This window comes from Arvicola amphibius, chromosome 4 (genome assembly GCF_903992535.2).
Source record: "Arvicola amphibius chromosome 4, mArvAmp1.2, whole genome shotgun sequence".
In the NCBI taxonomy this organism is placed as follows: domain Eukaryota; kingdom Metazoa; phylum Chordata; class Mammalia; order Rodentia; family Cricetidae; genus Arvicola; species Arvicola amphibius.
The window spans coordinates 105,386,517-105,404,732 of NC_052050.1; the positions used below are offsets into that span (position 1 = coordinate 105,386,517).

Below are 18,216 nucleotides of genomic sequence, written 5' to 3' on the forward strand. Positions count from 1 at the left end.
CTTCCAAGTGCTAGGATTAAAGGCATGCACCATCACCACCCAGCTGGAATTTTAAAATATTAATTAAAAAAGAAAATTAGAGGGACTGGAGAGATGGCTCAGCGATTAAGAGCACTGAACACTGACTGCTCTTCCAGAGGACCAGGGTTCGATTCCCAGCACCCACATGGCAGTTCACAACTGTCTGTGACTCCAGTTCCACAGGATCCAACACCCTCACACAGATATATATGAAGGCAAAACCACAAATGCATATAAAATAAATAATTAAAAAAAAGAAAATTAGAAACCCTCATTCACTCCTTATGGGAATGTCAAAATTGTACAGTTGCTATGGGAACCTGTTTTGTAGTTCCACGAGCAGGAAAATGGAGTTAGCATAGGAATCAGCGATTTGAATTGTAGAACTTCACTGCTGGAAGGAGGGGCTCCCATACTTACATATAACTATTCCTAACATTGCCAAAAAGTAGACACACCTCCAATTTCTATCAACACACTGGCTCAGGTTACAGTATGTCCAGAGTGGAGCATTGCTTGGCCACGAACAGGAACAGCACACTGGCACAGGTTACAGCATGTGGTACAGAGGGACAGCAGCCAGCTGCAAGAGGTGTCACCTGGAAGAAGATGTCCCAAACATCAGGCAGGGGCTGCCAGCACACAAAAGAAACTGGGGACTGATTGATGGTAAGGACTCTCTTAAAGAGATAAAATGTTCCTGAACTGGGCAGGGTGGGGCTGCATGGGAGATGTGCTAGAAACCACTGAATAAAACAGGGATACTTTTATTAAGGTTTCATTTCAGTTCCTCAAAAGTAGCCATTTGAGTAGCTGGGTGGTGGTGGCACACACCTTTAATCCCAGCACTCGGGAGGCAGAGGCAGGCGGTTCTCTGTGAGTTTGAGGCCAGCCTGGTCTACAGAGTGAGTTCCAGGACAGCCAGGGCTACATAGAGAACCCTGTTTTGAAAAACAAAAACAATATATTAATAAATACCAAACCAAATTATGGACAGGAGCTCAGGAGATGACTCGGTAGGTAAGAGTTCTTGCTATGCAAGCATGAGGACTTGAGTTCGAATCCCCAGTGCCCACGAAGACAGCTGGCTATGAGAGACAGACTCAAGGACTCACTGTAAACAACCACAGAGGAAGACAGCAGCTGCTGCACTCCCACTCACCTGTACCACACACACAGCCCCCCCACCAGGCTCACACACTCCTGCTCACCTGTACCACACACAGCCCCCCCCACCAGGCTCACACACACAGCCCCCCACCCCGCCAGGCTCACACACTCCTGCTCACCTGTACCACACACAGCCCCCCCCACCAGGCTCACACACACAGCCCCCCACCCCGCCAGGCTCACACACACAGCCCCCCACCCCACCAGGCTCACACACACAGCCCCCCCAGGCTCACACACACAGCCCTCCCCCGCCAGGCTCACACACAGCCCCCCCAGGCTCACACACACAGCCCCCCCCGCCAGGCTCACACACACAGCCCCCCACCCCGCCAGGCTCACACACACAGCCCCCCCCCAGGCTCACACACACAGCCCTCCCCCCGCCAGGCTCACACACAGCCCCCCCACCAGCTCACACAACACACTTGCACACTGGAACAGGAGCCCGACATACACATATCTATCACACAGCTATATCTAGGTACTCTTTGCATTTTGTTTATTAAGATTTATTTATTTGTGTTTTTGTTTGAGACAGGGTTTCTCTGTGTAGCTCTGGCTGTGTTGGAATTTGCTCTCAGACCAGACTGGCCTTGAACTCAGAGATTCACTGTCTCTGCCTCCCAAGTGTTGGGATTAAAGGTGTGCGCCACCACTGCCCAACTTAATTTTCATTACATGTTTCAGGCAGCATGTGTGCATCTGAGTGAAGGAGACCAGAGACAGAAGGTGTGGGTCTCCTGGCTCCACAGCTCCAAGCAGCTGCACGCTGGGAACAGACCTGGGGTGCTGTTAACCACTGAGCCAACTCTCCAGCCCCTCTGTTTACTTTTAAAGATAATGTCTTCCAAGTCAGACTGCCTTCTGAGTGCCTGCAGTCCCCCGCCCAAGCCTCTGGATTACAACGGTGACAGCTTGCGTTGATGTACCCACCTTGATCACATCTATACACAGTTAGTGTAGTAAGACAGCTCAGGGGGTGTGAGATTCACAACCGTCTGCAAATGGCTCCCTCTTTTGGTCTCCACAGGTATCTGGCACGCACATCACGCACAGACATACATGTAGACAAGGCACTCATACACATGTGCCAGAAGCCCGATGCTCAGGATGATGGGGAAGCACCTGTCTGCATTGCACCCAAAGGTCCAGTTTTCAAACCTGGGCATCCTGTGGGTTCCCATATCTCCATCCTCGGGCTCTGTAACACTGCCTGTGTCCCTGTCAGCTCCGTCTCCTGCCATCTCTTCAGCTCCCCTTCCACAATTTTTCTTATTTTGAGGCAGCGTCTTTCTATGTAGCTCTAACTGGCCTAGAACTAGCTATGAATACCAGGCTGCCCGCCCCCAACAACTCGCAGTTGTCGTCTGCCTCCTGGGCCCTGCCCACTTCCCCAAGCCTTAAACCCGCCCATTAGGGTGGGACAATCCGGGAGGCCCCGCCCCTGCCCCACCCCTCCGCTTCCTTTCTCAGACCTGTCCTCGTGCAGGAAATGCCCCAAGACCAACCCACCTGTGTTCCCCGACCAACTAGACTCCACCTCTCCGCCCCAGCGCCTGGAGCCCTCCTAGCTCTGCCTTGCAAGATCCTCTTTTCTGGTCCCTCCCCCCACAGGAGCCAGGCCCTGCCCCACTCCGGACTGCTCACGTGGAAGACCCATCCCTTCAGCTCCCGCTGCTGGGTCGCCCCTGACCCCCGTCCTCTTAAGACAGCCTCCTCGGCTCTGCCTTAACCACGCCCCTCAGCAGCAGGCCCCGCCCCTCTGGCTCTTACGGCTTCGCCCTCTTGACCCCCTTCCCTCCCACCCCTGCTACTCCCCACCCCCCAGCATGGCGCCACCCACCTGGAGGCGGCGCCCGCGCCCGGTGCGGAGTAGAAAACACTTTCTTCCAAGTTTTCGCGCGTCTTCCACGGGACCAGCACTCGGGAACCCTGTCCAGAGGCCCCCGTGGCGCCCCATCCTCACCCCAAGATCCCCGGAGGCCTGCAGGCGCCTTCACTACCTGCGCCTTCTCGCCACCCCTGGCCCGCGTCATGGGTCGCTCGTACGGAGGCCGGGTACTGTCCGCGATGACCCTGCTAGGCATCCCAGCCGCTGTGCTGGTCGTGTTGGCTGCACAGCTGCTGTTCCAGCTCCAGGCGGGGCGTGCCGAGCTGCGAGGTGTGCGCACCGTCGCGGAGCTGGACCCCGACGCGGGGCTACCGGAAGCTGCGGCTGGGGCATTGCTGCCGCTGGCTACTGCTCTGGCCGCGCTGGCGCAAGTACTAGGGCTTGGCTGCCTGCTACTCGCCGCGCTCTGCGGACACCTGGGCGCCGAGCTGGCACGCGGCCCGGGGCCGGGCAGGTAGGACGCCACCACTTCTACCTGCAAACTGAGGTTTCGAGAGTGCGCACCGTTGCCTCCCGCTGCTTCCCGCGCTGGTGCTTAGGGTGCATCCCGGGGGCACATGCCAATCATCGGAGCTGTACCCCAGCCCCGAGGCGGGGTTTAGGAAGGGCAAGACTGCCGCAGCCTGGCCAGGGGTCACCTGCTCAGGCCCCTGAGCTCAGGGGTGCAGGTGTAGGCGACTCCACATGGAACCGTGGGGATGCGGTGAGATGCCCTGCTTGTCCCACGTTGACTCTTTTATCATGGCCCCTTGATGCTCGTGGGACCGCAGTGGGTGCACAGATGGAGAGGTGGGTGGATGTGGGTACAGGTGGAAGGGCGAGGGTCGCAGCCTCTAGACTTTGGCATGGTGTCACTGGGTCACTGTCCCTCTTCCTGTCGCCCCTCTTCAGGTCAGACTGGTTTCTTTATGACTGCCGTCTCCTCCGGCACTCTGCACTTGGCCTGTTCTGCTGTGGGGCCTCCGTCTACTTAGCAGGTGTGTGGGGGCAGAGGTCGGGTGTGGGTGCACACAGGTCTCGGGCCAGTCAGCGTGAGTTCAGGCAGTTGCTCCACTCTTTCTCTGGGATATGTTCTGTGCCTCAGTTTCCGCATCAATCAAGAGTGATGAGTGTCCCTGATGCTTCAAACGGACAGTGGATTCTCCTTTAATACTCATTATTACTATTTATCATGTAGGCTAGGTGGGCCTGGAAGTGGCCTTGTAAGCCAAGACTGGCCTTGAACTTCCAACCTTGCTTTCACTTCCCAATCCTTGGGAGCACAGGCGTGCATGGTGTCTGTGTGTGCAGTGCCCACGGAGGTCAGAGACCATAGAGACCTCTGGAGCTGCAGCTTGGGCAGTTCTGAAATTCAAGGGTTCTGGGAGCCAATCCCAGATCGTCTGTAAGAGCAACCAATGCTCTTAGCCTCCAAGCCATCCCCCAGCTCCCAACCCCTTCCTGTTTTGACTTTTGCTTTTTTTAAATTTGTGTTTTAGACAGTCTCACGTAGCCCAGACATGTAGATACAGTCTCATGTTTCAAACTGTCTATGTAGCCAGGGATAACCTGATCCCCCTGCCTCCACAGTGTGGGATGATAGGCAAAGCCACACCCGTTCATTTGGTGCTGAATGACCTGATGCATGCCAAGCAAGCGCTCTACACACTGAGTAGAGCTCTGAAAGGACTCTGAAAGGACTTGATTTTGCTTTAACCACATTGTAGCTGGAACCTGGGATCCAGGGCACACTAGACAATTCTGGACCCTGAGGTGCCTCCCCCAGAAAGGGCTGGAGAGGTGGCTCAGCGGTTAAGGGTGCTTACTGCTCTTCCAGAGGACCCGAGTTTGGCTCCCAGCACCCATGTCAGGCAGCTCACAGCCTCCTCTGGCCTCCATGGGCACCTGCACTTATAATGTGCACACGCACGGGGGTGGGGGGGGGACAAATCTTTAAAATCAGAAGCCCCATTTTCAGGACTGGCTCACTGATGACTGTTAGCAGTTCCTGGGACCCACACTTCCAGAGTCTTCCCCCAAAGTGTTCCCTGATGTCACATGCACTTTGTTACGGTATGTTGCACATCCACAGTGAACAAATGCAGTGAAAATGCAAAAAAGTAACTAGTAAAATCGCATCTGTGTTCTTCCAGGCTGGGAGGCTTTGGGGTGCCCCCCTCCCCACCCAGTGTTTATAGGTGTTTTGTCTGCTCATCTGTCTGTGTGCCTGCTTGCTTGATACCTGAGCACAGAACAGAATCCCAGGAACCATTGTGCAGTGCTGGGAACCAAACCAAGGTCCTCTTAACCACAGAGCTGTGTGTCTACTCATTTTTGCTGTTTGTTTCTTTGTTTTGAGGGTGGGGTCTTACTATATAGCCCTGACTATTCTGAAACTCACTTTGTAGAGCAGGCTGGCCTCAAACTCACAGAGATCCTCCTGAGTGCTGGAATTAAAGGCGTGCGCCACCACCTAGCTGGTTTCCTTGTCTGGAAATGGATGTGAAGGTGATAGGGCTTCCCTAGACCCACCTGCTTGTTCTGGCCCAGGGTTCTGTGTGTTCGAGGGGTCTCCCCCAAGGGCTCAGAGAGCAAATGTTTGTTGAGTGACTAAGTGAGCCATTCCTTTCTCAGCACTGGCCATTTATACCCTGCTGCTCTTCGAGATCGAGGCAGGGGCAGCGGCTGCATCTATCCTGGGTTCAGGTGCCCTGGTCCTGGTGACGGTAATGACTCACACCCTACTCCGGGCTCTTCGGGCCACTCGCCGGGGTCTCCACGAGCTGTCCCCACCAGCGTTTGAAGATGAGCCGGCCCGGCCTTCAGAAGACTCCAAAACTGGCTGCAGGGCTCAGCCCCAGCAGGGTACCCATGGCAAGACCCTCTATGCTCTGTCCAGGGAACCTGGGGACCCCCCTGGGCCCATGACCACTGGTATCACATCCAGAGTCCTGGGGAGAGCCAGGGAAGGCAGTCTGCCTGCTTCTCCCCAACCCCAGACACAATTGGCTGGAGTTGCTCATGAGATGCATAGCATGCTGGGCCACAGGCCATTGGACACGGGAAAGGACACCACGCTGGTGTGAACTAGGAATCAGGGCAAGAGGACAAGACGATGATACCACAGAGATAGGTCAGCTCGGCTCTTGCAGCCATGGGCCTTCTTCCCTCTGAGTTTATGGAATCCTTGACTTATGTCAAAGTTGCCTCCTGATTCAAAACAGCTGCCGATGCTCCAGCTTTTCCTTCTTGCTAAGGGGTGACAAAGGCCAGGGGGATAGGTATTCTGAAGGCCTGGAAACCTGGGGCCTTCTGCTTGCATCTCACTGGGCAGACCTTAACCACAACCAGACCTTGGTCCAGGGGAGTCTGAGGATGTAAACAGAAGAGGTTCTTCTATAGATGAGAGGGAGGGTGGGCTTGGGCTCTGACTCTCAGTGACTCTCTATCCATTCAACAGATGAGGAGCCAGAGGCTTCAGTAGGGGCTGTGACTCACCAAGGTCCTCATTCTTGAGCATCGGGGCCTGGACTGGCTCCCAGGTCCTGAGACTCCACTCCCATGTTCCTGGAAGAAGGCTCAAGTCTTAGACCTCCACTTCCCGACACTCCCTGGGGAGTTGTGGACATTTGAAATTCGCAGGCGCTCAGAGCAGCCCAAGGCCAGGAGCTTTCAGGGATGGCTGGAGTCTCAACATGAGCTCAAGTGGGTCTCGCTCCTGTGCCTCAGTTTCCTTATCTGTAACAGACAGGAGAAGCTGCACACAGTAGACCCGCAGTACATATTAACCATGTGTCTTAGTTGTATGTTGCTCTGCCTATTTAACAAAAGCCACTTAAGAAAGAAGAGGCTTCTTCTGCTTCGAGCTCCATGCCTAACCCTACTCCTGGCTCACTTGCCTTCTGTGATAAAGTACCTTGATACAATCCACATGGGGAGCAAGGGCTTGTCCTGGTGAGAGTCAGCAGGTCACATTGGCCCAGTCAGAAGCAGAGAGAGATGAATGCTGCCTTGGGTCGCTCAGGCCTTGGGCTGCTCCCACATTCAGGATGGGCTGACCCGTCTAAGCTAAGCAGCCTAGAGACTGTACCCTCACATGCCCGGAGGCCGGTCTCCAAGGTGATTCTGGATCTGTTGCTGGCACTTGTGTGGAAGCAGGTGACTGTTTCCTAAGGGAACCGCTGAGGCCCACTCAGCCCAGAGGGCTCCACCCCTTTCCTGAAGGTACAGAGCCAGGAATAAACTCAGCTGGCGGCTTGCTTTGCTTTGTTGCCTTTGGTTTTTAAGACTGGGTTTTATATAGCCCAGGCTGTCCTGGAACACTCAGCGTAGTCAACAACGGCCTTAACTCCTGCTGCTGCACCCCCCCCCCCCAAGCCTCAGGACCCTGTGAATCGCTGCACCCTAGGCCCTCACTGGCTTCTCCCTCCTCTGGTCTGCTCTTCTCAAACCTAGAATATTCTCCGAGGCTCTGACGGGAGAGTCTGCTGAAGGCTGAAGCTGAGACTTGCCCTCTCTATGGGCACTGCCCTCCCTGTGGGCACTGCCCTGGAAGCAGAACTAGGATCCATGATGGCTTGGCTCAGTCTCAGCCGTGGGACTGTCCGGGCCAGGCCTGCTGGGAGACACCTGATCTGGGTGTGCCAGGATGTGGCTCCTTCCTCCAACAGTCATGACTGGGGCTTGGCTTGCTTTTAAAGACTTGAGTTTCTGTCTGTTTCCTTCTTTCAGTTCTCTCTCTCTCTCTCTCTCTCTCTCTCTCTCTCTCTCTCTCTCTCTCTCTCTCTCTCTTGATTTCCCTCCGTTTTTGTTGTTGGTTCTTTGTTTGTTTTTGGACAAGGTCTTATGTAGCCCAGGCTTCCTCAGAGAGTGTGTACACCACTACACCTGGCCACTACACCTGGCTAAGTCATCCCCAGTCACTTTCTACACAGGCTCACCTCACAGTGTCATGTGGCCGAGGCAGGAGGATTGCTGCAAGTTCAAGCCCAACCTGGGCTACCTAGTGAGCCCTGACTAAAAAAAAGGAACAAAATCGTCCATGCTGCCAAGCAAGGTAATGTAGATTTGTGATAACAGCACTCAGGTGGCTGAAGCAGGAGGATTGCTATGTGTTCATAAACAGATTGGGCAATGAACCTCCCAGCCCGTCAGAAGATGAGGCAGGAGAACCCAGCAGGAATCCAAGGTTTCACTTGAGTGCATAGTGAGTTAGTCACTGGGCTACATGAGATTCAAGCAGACTGAATAAAAACCCAACCAACCAACCAAACAACAGTGTTTGGCCACAAGAGGTGGGGAACAGAAGACATTTTATTGCTAAAATGGGGAAACTGAGGCTCAGAGAAGTTGGGAGCACATTGGGGCTTTTGACTTGGTGGGGTGCGGGGAGTCTCCTGCTGTAGCCACACCGAGCTGTGTGTCCCAGGCAGGCTCTGTGGGACCCCAGCTGTCAGACCGGAAGTTTGGCAAATACCGAGGGGTGTGGTTGAGAGCACACTGATTCCTTGTGACTCAAGGCCAAGCACAGGTCGCTGGAGGCCTCTGATCACCGCAGATGCTCTGAAAAGAGATCCTGGATGTTTCTGGGACAGCGGGGAAGGTGACCAGGGAGAACAAATGGCTTTTGCTTCCAAGCGAAATCAGATTTGGTGGCTGGCGCCACAGCAGCCTGGGCAGGACCTGGCAGCCCCACAGCAGCAGGTAGGATCAGGGCAGCCCCACAGCGATCCCCGTGTCCAGGTCTAGTGCACATTGACGGACTGGACAGCCTTGACAGTCCTGTGCCGACTCTGGCCTCTTTAACTACGGTCACCATCTTCATCAGAGCTATCATGGTGCTCAGGAGACCCTGGGATCCAGCCTGCTGGCTGGTGGCAGTCCCTCAGAAGAGCACTGGAGGGGAGGGTCGCTGGTCAGCTCCTGAGAGCTCCCCTCCCTCCCATGTATGCTTCTCAGTGTGTTCTGCCCCAATCCTACATGGCGGCTGGGGGGCGGGTGGCTCAGGAGGCACTAGTATCCATAGTGTGGAAAGTTAACTGAAGGATATAACAGGTCGCAGAATTTAGCACAACTGACTCCATGATGGAAGTACCACTCAGGCCATGAAACTCAGCACAGACAGCACCACCTGCTGAAAATAAAACAATAACCTAACCCATCAAAGTCCATAGTTCTGGGAGAGCCTCCAAATGTGCCAACCTTGCTCTTGACCTCTGCAGCTCCCCTTCTGGCCGACTGTTCTTGTCAACTGAAGCATTGCCAACCCAGGACATAGCTTTGTGCTTCAAAGCTCACCCTGAAAAAAGGGCTGGGTTACAGTGGACCCCGAACACCCAGGGTAGTCACAAGCCAACTAGTAAAGACTTTCTATTGGCTTAAACAATGTCCGAGCAGTCTTCTCTGATGGCTGCCCTACAACAACAGGGACTCTCTGTGCAGTTATGGGGTCCCCACACCCCTGTTAACCATACAGTCCAGGGGTCTCATCTTGCCAGAACGGTTTGAGGGAGCTAATCCTTCACAGACCTGCTGGAACTGGGGTTGATCCTCCTGCCTCAGTCTAAGTGTGGCAAATAGCACCCACTTTCATGCAGTATCTGCCGTCTGCTTGGCTGAAGCCATGAGTGCTGGAGGAAAATGTGTTTGTGTTCCTAAATCTCCTGTGACCTCCCCGATGATCTGGAACAAGCTGGTATGGCCCCTCCTGTGTGCATGTGGGTTCTGCACAGGACTGCTTTTCCCCTTTGAGCTTTTTTCTTTCTTTCTTTCTTTCTTTCTTTCTTTCTTTCTTTCTTTTTTTTTTTTTGGTTTTTCGAGACAGGGTTTCCCTGTAGTTTCTAGAGCCTGTCCTGGAACTAGCTCTTGTAGACCAGGCTGGCCTCGAACTCAGAGATCCGCCTGCCTCTGCCTCCCGAGTGCTGGGATTAAAGGCGTGCGCCACCGCCACCCGGCTTTTTTCTTTATTTTTAAAATTATTTTATTTATTGATTTTTTGTTTTTTGGGTTTTTTTTTTTTGAGACAGGTTCTTTCTACAAAGCCCTTACTGTCCTGGAACTATGTAGCCTGAACTCACAGACCCACCGTTTAAAGGTGTGTGCCACTACACCGAGCCTACTTTTTAAAAAAATAAACATGACCTTTTTATATAATTTATTTAAGTTTATGTGCATTGGTGTGATGGTATCAGATCTTCTGGAACTGGAATTATAGACAGTTATGAGCTGCCATGTGGTTGCTGGGCATTGAACCCAGGTCCTCTGGAAGAGCAGCCAGTGCTCTGAACTGCTGAGTCATCTCTCCAGCCCCCACCCTCCTACTTTTTTATTTTTGAGGCAGGCTCTCTTGAAGCATAGGTTGGTCTACAGTAGTCAAGAATGGCATTGCACTCCTGATCATCCTGCCTCTCTCTCCCAATGTGCCACACACCCAACTCACTCTACATCACTCCGGCCACTGAGCTGCAGGCCCCACAGAGTTGCTGCTGCTGACCCCAGGCGTCCTGCAGAAAGGCTGGAGCTCTAAGCACAAAGACGCTTTGCGTGCCTCTCCAACATCAGACGAAACCTGAGGGCTTGTTTCCAAAGGTGCCCCATGCCAGCGCAGGTCGGGCTGCTTCTCCTCACCCATGCCTCAAGCTGACAACCATGAAGAGCTAGCGGCCCCAGGGTCATGCCTGTCAAGCTTCAAAATGCTCAAGGTGTGAGACAGAGAGGCAGCAAGTATGGTCTCTATTCAGAAAAAGAAACAAAGGCAGGGGGAGGGCACAAGGTTCAGACATGGGGCCGGAGGGATGGCTCAGCCATTAGGAGCATTTACTGACCCATGCTCTCTTCCCAGTACCCAAGGCCAGTGGCACACAGCTGCCTGTAACTCCAGCTTCAAAGGATCTGGTGCCCTCTTCTGGCCTCCAAGGGTCCTGGCATGCACGTGCGCAAGTTAATTCAAATAAAGGTCTAGATGGCGTGTCAGAGTACACCATCCTGAGCCTTTGGGGTGCGAGTCTCGCGGCAGGGTTTAGTCTTCAGACTACCTGCACATCTGCCTGCTGCACTAACCAGCACAGGGGCTGCACCTTAATTATTAATTGTTAACCACTGCAGCCAGCATTTGCGACTCCTCAGTTACCGGCCTGCTTCTCTGGCAGCAGCCTGGCTGCTCAGGTTGCAGCGTGGCAGGAATTCTGTTCCCATAGGCACTGGCTCTGTCATTGCTGCTAAAGGTAGCTTTAACTAAATCTCTATTGTTATATTTACAAACAAGACTCGAGATTCAAAGGCTGGGGTGAAAACCTGCTAGCTCAGAGAGGTGGAGTAGCACCTAGCTAACCTTCTGTCCTTGATGGCATCTCCCAAAGACAGTGTTCTTCTCCTGACCCAAGGTTAATTTATTTAATTAATGCAAATGCAAATTTGGGGTTCACAGTGTGATCAAATGTCCCCCACCTACTACTCTAGGCTCAGAGCCCACTTTGCAAGGCTGTAAAGTATGCAGCTTGGTTTTTAAGCACTGCCAGTCTTCAGGGCTCTTATTATGAAGTGACGATTGTTGTTTCTGTGGGTAAACTCCAAGGTGTCTCCAAAGAGGACTGGCGGCAGGGCTCATCAGGAAAAGGCGCTTGCGGCCAAGCCTGGCAGAGCCCACATGGCAGAGGGCATTGTGTGACCCTACCTAAGGAGATAAACTCATACCTACTGATTCCAGATGGGGAACTGACCACAAACCAGTACCAGTATCAGCTTGATGAAAACAATAAGTTATTTGAATCACTTACAGGATCAGAAATGATTCACAAACAGCTGCATCAGTAGACCCACCCCACATAGGTTGGGGTCCTTTCCAGGACACTCAGCTTGTCTGAGCCACTCTCAGCAGCTTATATTATACACACTTGGGGGGAATGAGGCCTAGAGCATCTGGTCAGTTTAGGGACTGAGCTGTTTCCTTCCTCAGCAGAGGGAGCCTCAGAGAGACAGCCACACAGCAGGAGGGAACTGACTCCTGGAAACTGTCCTCTGCCCTATGCACATGGCACTCAGGAATCCCTCTCCCCACAAATAAATAAAAGTTAAAACTGTTTAAGTTTGGGGCCAGAGAGATGGCTCGGGTTAAGAGCACTAACCATTCCTCCAGGAGCCAAGGTTCAATCGCCAGCACCCACACGGCAGCGCACAGCAGTCTGTGACTCCAGGTTCGGGGCTCCTGACACACTCACACAAATGTGAGGAGGCGAGCACGAATGCACATAAAATTTTAGAAAATAATTTAAGTTCACGGTCATTCGGGATGGGCTGCACAAAACCAATCTCCAGAAAACTCCAAAATTTAAAATACATTTAAAAATAAATCCTAAGGCTGAGGCTGCACCTCAGCTGGCAGAGGGCATGCCTGGCATGCACAAGAACGAAACCTGGTTCCAGGCTGACCGCCACACAGACCATGTGTGGTAGAGCTCGAAGATCACCCTGGGCTGCCCGGCGGGTTTTCGAACAGTCTGTGCTCCTCGAGACCCTGATCTCATAAATAACATAAAGGCCCTGCAGAGGAGGAGAGTTCAGTCGCCAACACCCATGTCAGGGAGCTCCAGGGGATTCCATGCCCTCTTCTGGCTTCCAAGAACACCCCCCACCCCCCGACACACACACACACACACACTAGAAATAAATCTTCAAAGAAAGAAAACAAAAGACTACACATGGCGGGTACCAGGAACTGTTTAGTGTTGGCGCATGTGCAGTCTCCAAACACAAGACTTGACAAGTGAAGAGAAAACGCCGTCCAGGTCGCCCCTGCATCTCTAGGCAGGAGACCCTATCTCCAAGCGGCCGGGCTGCGCTGCAAGGCTGGGTATCAGCCAGCAGGTGGCAGGCAGGGAGCACCCGAGTCAGGGACTATGAGACGCTGGGGGGCAGGCGCGCAGCTGCTGTCTTCTCCACCACGAAGCCATAGTTATACTGGGGAGAGGAAAGGGGGGGGCTGCAGGAGGCGCTGAGGACTGGAGGGGCGCATTGGGAGTGACTGAGGAGTTGGGGTGCCTGGGGCCTGAGGACACGGGGTGGGGCCTCAGCACTTCGTGCACCCCTGCACCTACCTCCTTCTCAATGTCTGCCAGTGACTTAATGGTCAGGTCCCCAAAGGCAGACAAGTTCTAGAGGACAGAAGTGAGAGCGTGAGCCGGAATCCCACTCGGCGGTGCCGTGTGCCTTCCATGGACACACACTCACCGTGGCCTGGTGAGACCCGGGAACTGGGTTACGGTAAGGCTTGGTGGCAAACGCCTTTACCGGCTGAGCCATCTCAAGCATGCCCCCAACTTCTCAGATGGCAGCTCATGTAGTCCAGACTCACTGTGTAGCCAAGGATGACCCCGAGGGCTGGGGTGACGAGGGCACCACCATACCCAGCCCTAATTCTCCCATCTTTCAGGACTTACCCCCACAAACACGGACCTGGGTCTCATCCGACTCCCCACATCTCTACTCTGGAATCCCCTGGTCTCTCCCCTCACCCACTCAGTCGTGGTCACTGTGCTGGGTCATATGGCAACAAAAATGTCACATCCCCGTTAACAGAAGCTGGCGAGAGCTCCCCATCCCAGGGACATTGACTCACCAGAGGCCCGCAGCTCTTGCCCTCGAATCGGGGGTGCAGTGTAAAAGGAACCCCATCCATGGCTGCAATGAAAATTCCCAGGAGGCTGAGGAGGACCCAGAACACCCTGCAGCCCCCCTCACGACCCTGCCTACCCACAGAGCATAGGCTGATTCCCACAGTGGATCAGTCTGACTGCAACTACAGCTTCCGGGTCCCATGTACTCCTGGAACTCACGCGGAATAAACCCACCAGCTCCCTAATGGACTCCGGAACACTGCCCTCTGTGTGGGGCCCTCCTTGGAGAAGTCTGTTAATGTCACCCCAGGGTGGTCATGCAGCACACCCTGGGTTCTGCCCTGAGCACCTGCAGAGCTTGAGGCCCCAGCCATCCCACCCCTCAACCAAGGGAGAAAATTTCAGTTTGGAGGCTGGAGTCGGTCAGCAGTTAAGAGCCCAGATTTGATTCCCACCACCCACGTGTCAGCTTACAACTCATTTTAACTCCAATTCCAAGGGATCCATCCCCCTCTTCTGCCCCTCCCAGGGCAATGCACACACACTCAGCAGACAGGCACACATGCAAGCAAAACACGCATACAAATAAAATTAAAAATAAATATTAAAAATAAAAGCTTGGGCCGGGCGGTGGTGGCGCACGCCTTTAATCCCAGCACTTGGGAGGCAGAGGCAGGCGGATCTCTGTGAGTTCGAGACCAGCCTGGTCTACAAGAGCTAGCTCCAGGACAGGCTCTAAAGCTGCAGAGAAACCCTGTCTCGAAAAATAAATAAATAAATAAAAGCTTGGTGGGAGGGCCAGGGAGAGGTCCCCAGGGCACACTCTTGGGACAGTCACAGCTCCCACCAAAGGCTGTAGTGTCTCCACTCTGTGCTCACCTGAGATGCCGTAGAGACTGGACGCTTCATAGACGGAGTCACTCCTCCGCAGAGTGGATGCTCGGGAGCCTAGTCTGGACAGCGTCCGCTCAGGGTGGCTGCTTTTGCTGGGGAGCAAGAGACAGCGACCTCAGTCAGGCTGGAAGTCGTCCTCTTGGCCCACCTGCCCACCAGGGTACCTGAGGCTCACCTCGGCTGTTTGGGTGGGTCCAGCGACAGGCCCTGCATATCCTGGCTGACAGTGCGTGGCTTGGGCACTGGCCTTGGGGCCTTGGATTTCTTGCACCAGATAGCAAAACCACCCATGTCCCTGGAGCAAGGGGGTGGGGCAGGGAGGAAGCCAATGCTCTGTGAAGCTGGGGCTGAAAGGGTCCTGGGGACCCATAAGATCCCCATCCCCACATGCAGAGGAGAAAGAGGCTAAAATCTGGAGGGGAAGTGGCAGGGGCGGGTGCTCCAGGATGGGGTGCTCGCCCTACCCCACTCGCAGGTATCCAGGCACTGTCTTGGTCTTCCCACTCAGCTTCACGTCACACACAACCATGTCGGCAGCCCCCAGGGGCATCAGCTTCACACACATGCGTTTCTTCTTGGACACAGAGGCCTCTGGGAGTGGGGGCAGGGGAGTGAGAGAGGGGAGCAGGGCAGGGAGGGGAGCACCCAGCGATGCTCACCATAGTGTTTAGGGGCAACACCGGGCAGCTGCTTAAATCATAAATGGTGTACTTATAGGAGGGATCACACTAGAATCATTGAAGCAGACTGACCTTTGCTGAATATTTGTGGGGTGGCTGTGGAATCAACAGTGGAGTATCTATTTTGGCACCCCAACTTCACTTTCCCTGATCTGTAACCCAAGGGGGGTCACAACAACTGCTCTTTAAAAAAAAAAATCTAGCCGGGTGGTGGTGGCGCACGCCTTTAATCCCAGCACTCGGGAGGCAGAGGCAGGTGGATCTTTGTGAGTTCGAGGCCAGCCTGGTCTACAAGAGCTAGTTCCAGGACAGGCTCCAAAGCTACAGAGAAACCCTGTCTCGAAAAAACAACAACAACAAAAAAATCTAGCACAAGGTTGTTGTGTGTGCTGCATGGAGTCAGGAAGGCTATTTTATATTATATGTATTTTTTTGTGTGTGTTCATGAGATAGAGTCTCATGCAGCCCGGGCTGGCTTCAAAATCATTATGTAGCTGAGGATGGCCTCCTGATGCAGGAAGGCGTGCCTAGTCTATTTGGTGCTGGGGATGGAGCCAGGCCCCATGCACATTAAGTGAGAACCCTGCTCGCTGAGCTATTGCACCAGCCCTGTCTCACTCTGCAGTCTGTGCTGCCCTGGAATTCACCACAGAGCCCAAAGTGCCTTTGAACTGGAAGCAATCGTCCTGCCTCAATAAAGAGCCCCAGCCCCACAGCCAGCAGGCTGAGACAGCTGCCAGGGGCTGGACAGGATCCCCAAGGAGAGGACTGCGGTTCCAGGCCAGCTGGGGCTGCACACTGAGACCCTGCTCCTCCCAACCAACGAAACAGGTCCGTCAGAAACAGCAGCCAAAGGAGGGTAGGAGAAGCGCGAAGTGCGGAAGCCTGCTGTCTGCACACTGACCTGACCTCTGCAGAGCAGCCTAGCCTGAGTCACTAAAGACACCTTGAGAACCAAGCACCATCGGGGAGGTAGGTGGAAAGCTGGGTCAGGCAGGGGACAGGAGGAGGGAAGGCTGAGCTATGCAGAGAACAGGGAAAGCCATTTCCGGCGGACTCGCTGTGCAAGAGCCTGGAAAGGAAAAGAGAATGGCGAGGACTCCCTCAGCCACAGAAGCAGAGGGCAAGCGGCAGTGACCAGGTCAGGAAGGCGGTGGGGTTGTTGTTTGTTCTGAGACGGTTTCGCTCCACCGTGCTCCACTTCTCAGGGGAAGCTGAGAGTCACGGCTATCCTCCTCCTTCAGCCCGAGAGCTGACACGGCAGGTGTGTGTCAACTATTTATTTTTGGAGTAGTGCGATGAGACAAGATCTCACTCTGTAGTCCAGGCTGGACTTGAACTCCCCACCATCCTCCTACCTCAGCTTCCCAAGTTCTGCACTGACAGGTTGTGCCTCTCTGCCCAGCTAGGTCATATTTGGTACCACACAGCCTCTCCCTGTGCCTGTCGCTCTCCCATGGGTCCACGGATCTTACTGGCGTCTAGAGAGTCGTTGACGGTAGAAAAGCCAGACGGCAGGGGGCCCTTGTCCATCACGATCTGCATGTCCACTACCACACTGTCCTGAGGGTTCTAGGAGTAGGAGAGGGAGCAGGTGGAGGAGGGTCAGGGACGTCAGCGGGCAGGGGAAGGGTCGGGAAAGGCTCAGGTTCAGGCTTCCGGATGCCTGTGCTCACCTTCAGGCTGCCCAGTGGGCTCAGGCACAGGAAGTAGCCGGCCTTCTGCGCGAAGCCGCGGCCGAAACTGGCGGTCGCGCCCTCCACGGTAGAGGTGATCTGCGGGTCGAGCGGGTCAGCGGGGCTTCGTCCCCTCCCTGCCCCGTTCCCGCCGCCCTTGCCCGCCCCTCGCTCACTGCGCTGAAACCCGGCGGCGGCGGCGACGAGGCTGACGACCAGACCAGGCCCGCAAGCGGCTCCGCGTCCGCCCCGGGATCCATCCTCCCTGGGACCTCAGACGGCAGCTACTGCCCTCGGACGGCCAGAACCTTGGACTACAATTCCCAGAAGACCTGGCGAACGTGCACCGCACAGCACCTAGTGCTCATGCCCAGATACTGAGGACCAGTCCGATGTGGCCGTGGGAACCACGCCCTCTGAGCGCACCCTTGAGAGACGTTTGCGGAAAAAGGATTAGTACTTCCGCCTTTAAGCACCACTCACGGCGAAGTGGGGCTAGGGGGAGGCGGTACAGTTCCCTGTCGGGACTACACTCCCCAGAATGCCATTTGACAGCACCCACCGACCCCTTGTTTCTTTACCTGAAACTGATCCAGAAAGGCCAGGTAGCCCTCACCTGTCATTCTAACAACTTAAAGAGGCGGGTGCTGGATGGTGAAATGACCCTTACGACGTAGTTACCGACAACCAGGCTCATTTAATTAAGCCAATGAAAACTACAAGAGTCCTTTAATAATGGCCAGATCAAGAGAGTAGCCGAGGGTCAGGAGAATAGCAGTTTTTTGGGTTTTTTTGTTTTGATTTTTATTGAGCTCTACATTTTTCTCTGCTCCCCTTCCTGCCTCTCTCCTCCCCTTCAACCCTCTCCCAAGGTCCCCATGCCCCCAATTTACTCAGGAGATCTTATCTTTTTCTACTTTCTACTTCCCTTGTAGATTAAATCTCTGTAAGTCTCTCTTAGGGTCCTCATTGTTGTCTAAGTTCTCTGGGATTGTGACTTGTGGGCTTAAGATGGACTCTCAGAGTTGTTTTGATTTGCATTTCTCTGATGACTAAGGATGTTGAACATTTCCTTAAGTGTCTTTCAGCCATTTTAGATTCCTCTGTTGAGAGTTCTCTGTTTAGGTCTGTACTCCATTTTTTTTATTGGATTATGTGATCTTTTGGTGTCCAATTTCGTGAGGTTTTTTTGTATATTTTGGAGATGAGACCTCTGTCTGATGTGGGGTTAATGAAGATCTTTTCCCATTCTGTAGGCTGTCGTTTTGTCTTGTTGACTGTGTCCTTTGCTT

General features: G+C 53.9%; 2 protein-coding genes across 3 annotated transcripts; one reads left to right on the forward strand and one right to left on the reverse strand.

The window, feature by feature from the left end:
- Positions 1–3,054: 3,054 nt before the first annotated feature.
- On the forward strand, positions 3,055–9,808 carry Tmem221 (transmembrane protein 221). 2 transcript variants are annotated; one of them, XM_038328922.1, is made up of 4 exons: positions 3,055–3,539; positions 3,977–4,062; positions 5,699–5,929; positions 6,525–9,808. In XM_038328922.1, the coding sequence occupies exons 1-4, from the start codon at positions 3,229–3,231 to the stop codon at positions 6,578–6,580; spliced, it is 684 nt and encodes a 227-aa protein (XP_038184850.1). In that variant the 5' UTR covers positions 3,055–3,228; the 3' UTR covers positions 6,581–9,808. The 2 variants fall into 2 exon arrangements, with proteins under 2 accessions (XP_038184850.1, XP_038184849.1); XM_038328921.1 differs by lacking the exon at positions 6,525–9,808 and having other exon boundaries at positions 5,699–6,287.
- A 2,954-nt stretch (positions 9,809–12,762) lies between these two features.
- Mvb12a (multivesicular body subunit 12A) lies at positions 12,763–17,267 on the reverse strand. Its single transcript, XM_038327264.2, has 9 exons — positions 17,101–17,267; positions 16,925–17,023; positions 16,724–16,820; positions 15,033–15,159; positions 14,744–14,863; positions 14,554–14,660; positions 13,677–13,738; positions 13,156–13,212; positions 12,763–13,018 (listed from the first exon to the last, which is right to left on the reverse strand). The coding sequence occupies exons 1-9, from the start codon at positions 17,182–17,184 to the stop codon at positions 12,956–12,958; spliced, it is 816 nt and encodes a 271-aa protein (XP_038183192.1). The 5' UTR covers positions 17,185–17,267; the 3' UTR covers positions 12,763–12,955.
- Between the last annotated feature and the right edge of the window lie 949 nt (positions 17,268–18,216).